The sequence below is a fragment of the Leuresthes tenuis genome, unplaced genomic scaffold (assembly GCF_036924035.1).
Source record: "Leuresthes tenuis unplaced genomic scaffold, fLeuTen1.0.hap1 SCAF_4, whole genome shotgun sequence".
In the NCBI taxonomy this organism is placed as follows: domain Eukaryota; kingdom Metazoa; phylum Chordata; class Actinopteri; order Atheriniformes; family Atherinopsidae; genus Leuresthes; species Leuresthes tenuis.
In genome coordinates this window covers 35,303,325-35,315,836 of record NW_027325358.1, presented here as the reverse complement: position 1 = coordinate 35,315,836, position 12,512 = coordinate 35,303,325, and the positions used below count along the sequence as shown (strand labels likewise).

Below are 12,512 nucleotides of genomic sequence, written 5' to 3'. Positions count from 1 at the left end.
GAAGAATAAGACCGGATGTTTTGGAAGACGTACGGAGGCGTCAGTTTCAAAGCTTGTTAACGGTTGTTGTCTTGGTGCTGTGTCTAAGCTAGGAAACAACACACCACCTTTATCACAAAAAAGGTTTCTTCTGGCCGTTGTGTTAGCGTGATGGACTCACTATAACAAGAAAGTGGTCTGTGTGCAGGTGAGAGCGGAAACGTCAAACGTCTCTTATTTTTTCACTACGATACATGATTGGTTGCTAATAGTTAGCCTAGCTTGCCAACATTTACGACAGAAAACCCAAAACAATTTTATGAAACGTTATGTCTCAGCAAAGCAATCGTAGTGTTTCGGATAAATCAGAGAAACGTTAAACAATATCAATAAGACGGCATCATTTCAGATGTGGTGTCACCAGGTGCCAAAAGATAGAAAGTTGTCTTGTGAATATGTGGTTTTATTGTCTCTTAAAAGCGGTTAAAGAGCCTAGAAAATGACATATGACGCAAAATCTATAGATTGGTCAAATGACCACAAGATTGTAAACATTAAACGTGTACAAGGGACATCTTGTTTTCTGTATATCACTGTCATGTAATGTACTAATGTAAGACTTTTTTTTTTTAATTCAGGCTTCTTTCTGCTTCAATAACTGACAATATTATGGACAACCTGGACTTTTCAGAAGAGGAAATTCAAAAACAACTGGCTCTCCTCGGCTACAGAAACATACCAAAACACAGGCTGCTTGAGTTCAAGCAAGGTTAAACACCATTTGTCTTTGTCCTACAATCTTCCCTTTCTGTTCACTGTGTTGTTTTAAAGAGTAATGTTTAAATTATGCATTCAAGAAAATTGAGTTTTTTAGACTCTTAGATATTTCTGTTTTAAAAACAGAACTCCTCCATGTTCTGACTTCTTGTAGGATAACTATAAATTTGTCTTTTTTTGACAGACCTTGATGAACTGATACAACAGGAAGAGTGGAAAAGTCTGACCTCAACGACTCAGTTAAATGCCAAAGCTCAGTCAGCCACATTTCAGCCGAGTCCTCCTGCTTATACCAAAGAAAAAGGTCAGAGCCTTTAGTGAACAACTTGGTTGTAATTTTAACCATTTCACTTGTCAAGTCTGAGATTTTAACCTTATTTTCTTTGTCATCTCCACAGTAAGTCAGTGCTACCTTGAAGGCTCTGGTGATGGATTTTTCTTACATGCAGGGAAAGGAGACCATGACAGACAGGTAATAGTAAAGTAAACCACACACATTTTTTTCTTTTCTTTTTTTTAATGCTCATAATGGGCCAGATAAAGTAATGGTAACACTATAGTTAAAAATCAGTGCAAGTGCACATTGGTGCCTGATTTCAGAACATACTTAAGTGATGTCAAAGAAAGCCCCCTAACCTTACAGATAAAATACACTGCTTATTAATGTTTGCTTCTCTTAGGAAACCCACAATTCAATTCAATTCAATTTTATTTATATAGCGCCAGATTACAACAATTGTCATCTCAAGGCACTTAAGTAATATAGTCCAATTCAAGCCAATTGAAATTCAATTCATTGTAATCATAATCCAATTAATTCATATAGAGCCAATTCAAAAAATTAATATCCTAGCTAAGGAAACCAACAGATTGCACCGAAATGTGTCTTCAGTCCAATCTCCCGTCCTGAGTGTGCCTGTGGCAACTGTGGAAAGGAACGACTCCCTTTTAACAGGAAGAAACCTCTGGCAGAACCAGAGTCAGGAAGGGTCTGACCCATCCGCCTGGACCAGCTGGGGTTTGAGAAGACAGAAAAGAGGGAAAGAGGGGGAAAAACACCATAACGCCATTCAAAGGATATCTGTTGGAACAGGGAAACATAGGTTAATAACCACAATAATGTCACACTATTGTACTATTTGAAAATGCCATTCTTTTATTTAACAGAAGAAAGAAACATAAAGTTACAATTTTTGGTGTACAATGTATTTTAAGAAAACCATTAAAATGTGTTTTAAACCTGCTTGGGATCACTCTGTAAAATATTTTTTACAAAGAGCATTTTGATTACTAAAATGAATATATGAACTGTACATTTTAATATCGGTTAATACATGAGATTGATAGATTATGCATGTCATGTGAAACACAGCTGCTCACCACTGATGAGAACAGAAGCTGTGGACGGCAGCAGGCACGCTGTGACTCTTATGCTCAACACTCAGTGGCTCCGAAGCTCCAGCTCCCCCTGGGTGCCCCAAGCAGGCTGCAGGTGGAGGTGGAGAACACCCTGCATTCACCGCTGTCCGACAGCTTCACCTCTTCTCTGGACATGCAGCAGAGACGCTTCATCAAGAGAAAAGTCCTGAGGTAGATTTTGGTTAAGTCTGTGGCCTTTTATCCATCTGTCTTTCAGTCATTTGGGTTCTTTTGCAAAGAGTTTGGTTTTGTTTGCCATTACAGATATGAAAAATACTGCTTATTGTTTTTCTGTGGTAAAACCAACTATTCATCAGATAAAAAACAGAAATAAAGAGTGGCACCTGTGTGCAATAATTGATTCAGGTCCTTTTAAAAAAAAAAAAAAAAAAAAAAAAAAAAAAAAAAATCCAGAGTATATGACAATGGCAACGTATATGTGTAACTACTTTAGCTGGAAAGTGTGGTTATACTACACATGCGTTAATGAAAACTGTTTCTGTTCAAACACTGATACTTGTCTGTTTACTTTTTAATCAATATGTTAAATAAGCAACTATGCATTTCTGTATTGGTTAAAAAAAACAAATCAAACTGTTTTTTAAGAAAGAAAGAAGCTTGTAACACGTGACGTTTCTCTTGTCAGGAAACATAAAGGACAGTCTCTTATCTGCGATGAATCTGTCTACAGTGAAGACTCAGGTAATGTAGACTTCACTGTGTTTTTAGAAATTACTCCGAGGTCTTTTTTTTTTTTTTTTTATCATCTGCACATTCAGTTGGTGTTGGTCATTCATTTATTGAACAAAGGCAGAGATGTAAACTGCCACAAGCAGAGCAGGCTATTTCAGTGAGAAGAGGTGTTTGAGAATCCTGGATGACAGCTAATCCTCTTAGCTTCTGCCTTAAGCCCTGGGACTCCACAGTTCTCGCACTTCACACACCTCAGCAGGAGCTTGATGAGCACCATGTACAAAATGTATAATACTCAATGGAACCAAGAGAGCGATGAGGACATGAATTCCCAGAACTCCTCCTTTTGGTCTGATGGGGAGAGGCAAGATGAGGAGGAGGAAGAAGTCGAGCTTGAGAGAGTAATCGACTCCAAACCTTCCAACAACCCAGAGTGCTTCCCTCATAAGACTTCAGATGAGGAAAAGCCAGATTTGAACAGCCAGGGGAACAGAGGAGTTTTGGGAGAGGAAAGTAATGATGAGCAGGACGATGATAAAGAAATGACCAGTGGGAGTTCTGATAGTCCAGCACCGAGTTTAATGACTTCTGACTATGGCACATACAGAGCAGAGGAGCTGGCGGGGGAAGACCACAGAGATGACCACACCATAACTGAGTTTGACCAAGACAGCCAGGGGGATCTGTCTGAGTTAAGAGATCATGAAGAGGACTGTCAGTCACTTGGCAGCTTTGGCGAGTTTGTTGTTGAACCCACATGTGAGCAAGATTTCAGTGAGACTCCAGTGTGCATGTTTGATAACAAGAAACCTGTTGCATATGTAGCTTGTTGTGGCGAAGATGTTCCAGAAGTCAGTGTCCCTGACAGGAAACTAGAGGAGGAGGAATGTGACAATGAAGTGACAAAGACAACATCAGAGGAGATCGTAGGTGAGACAGAAGACACGTTCCTGTTGCATGAGAAGCATTTAAAAGATCTCAATCTTAAAGAGGATGAAGACCAAGAGGAGGTGCAATGCATTCATGAGTTGAATGTAGTGAAAGATGCAGAAGACAGAGTGGTGGCTGAGGATCCAGACGCGTCTTCAAGCAACAAAAATATCAAATTCATTGACCCCAAAGTGGATTTCAGCAGGATGACATACGATACAATGTGTGAGGAGTGGGAAGGAAACCTGAGACAGAAAAGTGGTAAAGAGTTCCTTTCACATTTCTTTTTATAAATAAAAGTTCCCGTCTCTAAATTAGCACATCTTATGTCAGCTCTGTGTAACGTTGACTCACCATCTGTATCATAGTATTAGGTTTTTTATTTTAGAACACAGAATGCATCCTCCCTCACTGAAAGATCACTCCAGTTAATCCTTTGGAAAGCTCTCACACCAGCTTGCATGCACTGAAAACCCCTGAATGCCACGGTGTGCTGTTGAGACACTTTATTCATTATTGCTCATTTCTGAATCGGTTAATATTTGGTGTTATTTTTTTACCGCTGAAAACAGTTCCATTCCGTTGTGCATATGACACTCAACATTCCCACTGTATGTGTAATGAAAGCTTCAAATTCCCACATCAAATTTAATAAAGGTTATTTGTTGTAAAGCGTTGGCTTTTCAGACATTATAGATCCCTCTTGCAGGTCCATGCCTTTAAGTTCTGAAAAACTGGTATAAATCTATTAGCTTTTCTGGGTAGAAAGACATTCAGCAGTAAAATGTTCAGTTTATTGATGATCATTGATGATTTGTTGCAGAGGTGGGGAGCCATCTTGAAGAGCAACTGGCTGAACTTCATTTATACACATCAGCTCAGCAGGACTTTGAGACAGAGAATGAAGTCCTGAGCAATGAGAGCGACACCCAGAGCTCCGAGACTAACGGCATCTCTTTAAGTGCCTTTGAATCTTACATTAGAAGCACGGTAGGTTATGTTATCTAACAGGATGTAAAGTTTTATGGGTAATGTTGGTTTATATGTGGCCGTCTTTATTTTCGAATTGATATTTGTACATATTATTTTAATCTTTAATGGCACACATCAGATACGTTTGAAGATATTATCATTTGTATTAGTAGTTGTAGAAGTAGTAGTATTTTTAATTGAAGATCACTGTTCTGTCATTTTCTTTTGGACAGACTCGAACTCCGAGTAATGGTGATCTCAGGCTGAAACCCAAATCCTGTAAGTCAACACAAGTGTTTGGGTTCTACGAACCCAGGCAAGAGTGAGATATGAGCAAACTGCGTCAGCTCGCGTGATCAGCAAAAGTCACTATCTTTTGCATGCGTGTTCTCAGTGGTGTGATGCACACAGTTTGCACAAGCCATGCTTTTTATTCAGCTCGGCAGGTTTGCATTGAGAACATTACTAGCTGAGATCAGAGAGGAGAACATTTTTACAGCAGATTCAGTCTAAACCTCCTTCGGCGCAGTTAAACCCTCCTGTTATTTTCAAAGTTGTTTACATCTTTTATCTTTGGGGTCAATTTGACCCCAGCAATTTAAACCTCCAGAAAAGTATTGTAATTAAAATTCTTAGCCAAGTTACCCGTCAGGTACTTTATGTTTGTTGGTTCTAAATAGCTATTTAAATGAAACCAAAAAAAAGGATTTTATTTGTAAAACAGAACATCATCATGATCAGAACATTACAGGTACACAAATAACACAAAAAAACCTAAGGATTTTATGTAAGAGTGACCTCAGCACCATCCAGAACAACCAAAATAAATGTGTGCAAAATGTTGACATTTCTTCCATGTTTTCTACAGCTAAAACAGCCTGGGGACCCCAAAGAAAACACATCATTATGTTAACTTTACGTTACCCCAGTTGTCCTCATTAAATCAGGAAAAGTCAGTAAACTTCAGTAAAAGTCATACCAAAAGTATGTCTGAATGACAGATAACAGAAGGTTAAGAGTCTTGAATTTGAATCAATACTTTTGACTCAGCACACCTCACTGATCCTTTAATCTAATTTTGTAGTGCACAACTCTGATATGCCAGTGCTGTTGCTTCTTTTCATTCTGACACTAAAATGTGTTTTAATCTATCAAATGAATTTGTGTTTCAGTCATCCGACCAGTGATGAGCCTACAGACCATAAAGAAGACTGATCCAGTGGCCAAGTAAGTTTGAAACCTCTTTGAGAAAGATTCAGATTTATAGAAATCCAAGACCCACAGCGTGGATGATGTATGAAGAGAGTCAGATGTCACAAGAGTAATCCTTCTATGTTCAGAGAGTTGTGTCAGAAGGGCTGAAATCCTCAAGGCAAACGTGTATAGAGTCAGAGCCATGTCCGATAAAACTCCTGGCATAAAGTGTGGAACTCGCAACTTTTTTATGGTGTAAAAACATGAAACAGTGCACAGAGATGACATAAACAGTTCGGTTACAGTGAGCTCAAGAGAAGCAGTCGTGGACTGTGAATGATTGGATGAAAGTGTTATTCAGAAATGAACCACCAACCTGCACTGGATAAGGAGATGAAGCTGGGAATGAGGAAAGAAAGCGAGCACATTTCCACCACCATTGATGATATGGGATTGATGTCAGGTAAAGGACCAGGAGAGATGGGAGCCATTATGTCTACAGGAAATGCACGGTGCACACTGACATTTTGGACACTTTAATCATTCCATCAGTCCAAAGGAGGTTTGGTGTTGCTGAGGCCATTTTTCAGGATGATGTTGCCACAGAGCAAGGAGCATTCAAAATTTTCCTCAGGAAAGACATATTAACTCAATGACCGGCAGGCAAACAGTCCGGATTTCAACCGGAGTTGAAATTTCTGGTGAAAACTGAAAGAAAGGTCCATGACGTCCAACCTCCTCGCTGTGCAGCTCCGGAGCCCGAGTGTTCACCTGTTCACTCATTTCACTGCCGTTGGACCAGCTGAAACGTGCTTACAAAGTTGATGTGGCACAGAACTCCACAATCATTTCGACCATTTTTCTTCAGATGTTTGTTGAAAGGTAAACCATCTTGACTGGTATAATATATAGTTAAAATGCCTGATTATGTTTTAAATAAGTTCCTCTGTTCAGTTTTTGGTAGCAGCTGGTCCCGCTGCACCTGCATGTTAGTGCACGGCCTCACAAAGGAAGAGACCACAGTTCATGTAGCGCTGATTTTATTGAATAAGGAAGTCATCAAGCTGCAAAAATATCTCCAAAAGATAGGTTGGACTTTTGGACTTTGGTTGGACTTTTGGTTTTGGTCAACTATACTGTTACAGTATACATTGGAATTTTAACCTTGATTAGTTTGGTCATGTGCTTTTCTCATCCCTGAAGGTATTTCCAATACAAGCAGCTCTGGGACATGTTCAAACTTCCTGGAGAGAAAGACAGGAAATCTCTGCGCTGGGAGATAAAGGTATGGAAACGTGTCCTCCAAACGTTTCGTAGCTTCTTCTTCAGTGTTGGGTGGATTTCGTTTCCAACTGTCTTTACTGGCTTTGTTTTCTTGCTGGGATGGAAGACAAATATAGTGCATTAACATCTTGTCAGTTGAAATAAGGAATTGTACAGCTGATAAAACTCATGTTTCTGCTAACAATGTGAAAGTGTTCCGGTGGTAAAACATCTAGCACAGGTCTGACCTACAGCGGTGGGGGGTGCATTCAACACATGATCGCAGCTCAAACTTTTCTCTTCGATAATCAGCCACAGCAATGCGTTTTTTTTCTTCCTCAGCATCTGAGCCATAAGAACAAGAGAAAACTGTTTGGGCTGCAGCTTCTGTTCTCTGATTGTAGATAAAAGAAACCTCAGATCCACGAACAATTGGTTAAACACAAGCTGTATAGGTTGTCACTGCTGTGTGCTTGGAACATTAATTTGAATGCATTTAGTGACACAACACGTGAAAAAGTCAAACTATAAAGCATTATACTCCATTTCATTCTGTTCAATCTAGAGTGATTGGGAAAAAATGTGTGTGCATCTCTGGCATGTCTGAAAGAAGTGGGACGAACATTAACATTAATGTGACTGATTTAACAGGGTAATGAATCCACCAATGTAACAGATGTCATGACTGAAAAGGACTTGTGTTTTCTCTCTGTTCTCAGGAGCGACTTGCCTACCAGCCTCCAGCTGTAAGTATCACTGCAGTAACTCACTTCTTAAATGTGTGACCACAATGAGTGGCCTCTCTTGATTTGCCCGAGACTCCAACCCCACATCTAAGGAAGTTGATGCTGCGTAACTTAGAAAAGAGATGCAGTGTATGTAGTTCTGAATGGAAAGTGTTCCAGCTGGTCTCGGTCATTTTTGCTGTATTTTAGACGGGTCAGGCAGGCCGGTTTAGCAACCAGTCTCTTGAGGCCGTAGCACATGGTGTTCAGGGTTTTCAGAGGGAATCATGAAGTTAGATCACAGGTGGGTTTAAGTCATGCTTTGTTGTGTTTTAGCCCAAACCTCGGAGAGCTTATGTGCCCAACACCTACGTCGTACCAACGGAGAAGAAGCGGTCGGCGCTCCGCTGGGAGATCAGGAACAATTTAGCCAACGGTCTCCTTCCACACAAATTCAACTATCAGTTTTAGCCTTTGAACTCAGGAAATTCTTTTAAGATATTTTTAATAAAACTTGATTTTGTTTTTGTATGAGTAGTATTGTTTATTGACTTTTTGTTGTTACACATAATAAAAACGAAGAAAAACCCGGCTCACAGTTGTCTGAATATATTACGAGTCATTTCTTCTACGGGAAGTCAGAGTAGGGCAGTTTGAATGGGTACAAAGGCGTGTAACGCTGGTCATGCCATAGTAGCTTGTCCTCAAGAAACTTGACCGTTTCCAGTGTGAGGACGATGGCTTCGTGTTTCAGCACGCTGTGGACATTCAGACCTGGTGGACAAAAGACCAGTCAAACATTCTGCTTTACACTCGTTACAATTCAGTTAAAGGATGAATTTGCAACATATCTTGGTTATTCTAACTTTCTGAGCACTGACCTCATGAAAATCCTCTTTTTCAACATAAAAGATTAAACATGCAGCAATACAGAAATTACAGCTGAGCACTAACTCACCGATGGCAGGAATGATGTTCACAGTCTTTAAGTTTGCTGTGGCCTGAAGGATGTTTTCAGGGAACGTGTCACCTCTAAAAGCAACAAGGAGAACTTTGAACCAGAGAGCAACAATGTAGCTTTCCTGTTTGCAGCGCGTGAGCCTGCTGAGGATACTCACACATCAACTATTAACACAGACTCCCCCCAGTGTCTGTGTCTGATCAGGTCCAGCAGGTACTGAGAGTCCGGGGTGGGGACGTTCAGGGAGTCCACAATGTGAAGATATTCCTGCAGCAACACACCATTAGCATCAATTTAAAATGTGAAGGCTTTTTAAAAAAATAAGTAAAAGTGTAACTAAGTTTCAAGAAAATTGTGCTTGTCGTGGGGACAGAAACTCTAAGATCAGTCTCATTTGAACCGAGCAGTCAACCAGTGATGCGATGTGCTGTTTCAAAGAAAGCGGTGAGTTTTTTTTACTGAACATACAGTGGAGGTTTCCATTGAAGAAAAACTTACACAATCAATAATACCTTTTGGTTGTCCATGAAAGTTCAAGTTTTTTTATTTCAAAACTGGACATTTAAGTTTATTTTCTTTCAAATCCATCTTTTGGTTCATCTCTTGTTGGCGATTTCTGGTTAAGAAATGAGTTGAACTGCCTTGGAATAGCTCAGTTTATAGGACAAATCATCCTTTTCTCTTTGCTGTGGCCATGGAGAACCTACATATCACTCAACAACTACAAGCCTCCTGTTTTCTAAATGTGGCTAAATTAACCTTTTTTTTTTAATGCTGTCAAACAGTGACATCAGTTGGGCTCCCTATATAGTGTTAGGTGAGAATGATAAAAAAAAAAAATCATACTGAGGGGGTTTTACTTACTTGAGCCATTTTGGAGCTCAGCACCACTTTGAGTCCCAGCACTCGAACTTTCATGGGTAACATGTAGAAGTAACTGGTTGGTCCTCTAGGTCCATGAGACACCCCCCCTGAGTGAAACACCATCTGTCAGACTTAGTAGTTTGCAACACGAGTCCACATCAAATGACTAAAGGAAGAATATTAATAAGACTCAGAGTTTTACAAGGCAGACACATTTATTGCACTTTATTCTCAGGAGGAGTCACCTCCTCTCCATATCGGTGATCGGATGCTTCCATGCCGAGCTCTTCCACTTCCTTTCTGTTTCCATGGTTTCCTGCCTCCACCTCGGACCTCTGATCGGACCTTTGTGTTGGCATGACTCTGAGAAATCGAGACAACTATTAGTCAAATTAATATTACAGCTTCTTTTTCAACCACGACTCACTGCAACTACTCTGACGATATTTCCAAACATTACTGAATGTAACAGTCACATGTTAGTGAATTCTTCAAGTCTCATTCAATCTGATGGAAGTTTCACATGAGCAACTCCAAAACAACCAAGCAGCAGATATGAATCGATGCTGACTTTAATCAGGAGTTCACAACAAATTTAAACTTAATAATCTCATTTATAGAAAAAAATTGAATACTTTTTTTTTACATAAATAATAATAATAATTACATAAAACTGAGTAACTATAACTTACTATCCTTTTGTAATTTCTCTGCCATGTTTCAACATCGTGTAGAATATCGAGCCTGGAGAGCGAGAACAAAGAACAAGTTCAAGCTAAAAGTAGTTAGACATTTCAGAGGATGTTTTGCACAAACTGTCATCTGAAAGAGTTCCACTTTACCTCGGCTGCACTGCAAAGACATCTGGGTGGAGCTGAGCCAAGCCCAGCGGCTCACTGTCCTTCCTCTCCAGAGTGTCCACCCACGTCTGCACGGGGCTCAGGTGAGCAGGAACTACAGCATCGCACTTCCTCAACAGAGGCAGTGAGCAGTCCGCAGAAGGAGGAGGACGCTCTGTCGGAGAACACAAAACGCCAGTCAGAGCTGAACACCAGAAGAATTAAGTTATTCCTTAACGATTTAATACTACATACAGAAAACTCTTGAGGAAATGCATACTATTCAATGTTTTGGAGGCAAAGTTAATATAAACTGGTGTAAAATGCCCATTTATAGCACCCAATTCATACTAATTTCAGCTAAAAAGTTCAGATAAATACAATTATTAAAGCCATATTTTTAGACTTACTTAATTTGGTAGGATCTATGAGGTTGGACGGTAGCAGTAGATTTGGGGGCAGAGTGCCATCACCTATGACCGCCGAGCAGAACTGAAGAAGGGAAGAGTTAAAGAAACACAGTGAGATCGGGTCACAGACAAGAAAATGAAATCCAACCACTCGCATCAGCCAAAAACAGAATGTTGGAACATAATACTGCTTATTCTGACAATCGCATCTAATAAACTGCAGACATCAAATGTTTGGAATGTCCGTAAAATCAATGGCTGGAACAATCCTTTGATTAAAGAACGAACAACCTGAGCCTTTTGGTCAAATTCTTTATGGATCCAAATTTACTTGTTAGGCTTCACTTTGCAGAAAAAAAGATCTTTGGTAATACTCATTTGTTGTGGTCCTAAATGACTTAACTGGTTTTAGCACTTCTGGGAATTTAAGGTTACAATTTCTGATCATTTTCTTGATTGATCAGTGTCCTAAAACCCAAATATACAGAATTTATTATGATGCAAGATAATAAAAAGCAGCAAATTCTTTCATCTAAAAGGCTTGAACCATAAAATGTTTGTTGTTTTTGCGAATGAATAGCTATTATCTCCTGCAGATTATGTGTGTGTATATCAGGCTGTGTGTGTGTGTTTAAGCTTCTCAGTCTGACTTTAAGTGTATCAGTGATCTGTTTTTCAGAAGGCTTTGCTTCTACACTGAGGCTTCTACACTCATCCCAAACTGAGCCTCAGAGTCCCTTTTACAGTTTATGTTCCTCACGTCAGAATCTGCTCCAGCACTCAGTTCTTTTACATCAAACTTATTGGATATCACTGCATTTTCTTCATATAAACCTGGAACTTTCTAGTTATAAATCTCACAGCAGCATACTGCTGTGTAGTTTGTATCCTTCCTTTATATTTAGATATCTGAGTTTAGCTTATGTCTGCTCCTTTATGCTATGTGATTTTTTGTTGCCTTTTTCCCAGCCTGACAACTTGTTGTTGAGCAAACAAACCGACAAACGAGCCAATAATCTTCCATCGTCACTTCGCTTACATGAATACATGCGAAGTGACCGCGTACACACAGAACTGCAGCTCGGTAAACTGACAGTTACCTTATACAAGATCAGTTACTCACCCTTTTAGCGATTCCTCTGCTCAAAACTGAGACGGGAAATCGAAGCATTTTGCTTTGGATTTCTTCCACAGTCACACACACATAAAATTATCTTTCGTGTTATTTTCTGAGCAACATTATGAACGAAGTCAGAGGCTTGGCGAAAGGTCGTGAGAGATGTTCTGTGTGGCGCGTTTGTGTCGCATGTTGATGACGTCTTGAGGGCGCGCTTGAGCCATCTACTGGCATCAGTTAAAACAGCCCTCTTAATATATACAAAACAAATGTGTCATTCGCTCTCCAGTTAATCATTAAATTAATTCCACGTGTTTTTGTACAGCTTTTAATTCGTTTACAAAGCAGGCTTCACATAAACAAATTTAT

At 39.7% G+C, this 12,512-nt stretch overlaps 2 protein-coding genes across 2 annotated transcripts; one reads left to right on the top strand and one right to left on the bottom strand.

Annotated features, from left to right (window-relative positions):
* The first annotated feature begins 7 nt into the window (after positions 1 to 7).
* hyls1 (HYLS1 centriolar and ciliogenesis associated) lies at positions 8 to 8,423 on the top strand. The gene is made up of 12 exons (XM_072383596.1): positions 8 to 187; positions 618 to 748; positions 941 to 1,060; positions 1,155 to 1,228; positions 2,129 to 2,346; positions 2,822 to 2,877; positions 4,622 to 4,788; positions 5,004 to 5,049; positions 5,943 to 5,997; positions 7,168 to 7,249; positions 7,947 to 7,973; positions 8,289 to 8,423. Exons 2-12 carry the CDS (start codon positions 649 to 651, stop codon positions 8,421 to 8,423), a joined length of 1,080 nt encoding a protein of 359 aa, XP_072239697.1. The 5' UTR covers positions 8 to 187; positions 618 to 648.
* A 157-nt stretch (positions 8,424 to 8,580) lies between these two features.
* On the bottom strand, positions 8,581 to 12,334 carry mrpl4 (mitochondrial ribosomal protein L4). Its single transcript, XM_072383597.1, has 9 exons — positions 12,150 to 12,334; positions 11,027 to 11,108; positions 10,620 to 10,791; positions 10,470 to 10,521; positions 10,023 to 10,140; positions 9,778 to 9,884; positions 9,071 to 9,180; positions 8,911 to 8,984; positions 8,581 to 8,726 (listed from the first exon to the last, which is right to left on the bottom strand). The coding sequence occupies exons 1-9, from the start codon at positions 12,195 to 12,197 to the stop codon at positions 8,581 to 8,583; spliced, it is 909 nt and encodes a 302-aa protein (XP_072239698.1). The 5' UTR covers positions 12,198 to 12,334.
* Between the last annotated feature and the right edge of the window lie 178 nt (positions 12,335 to 12,512).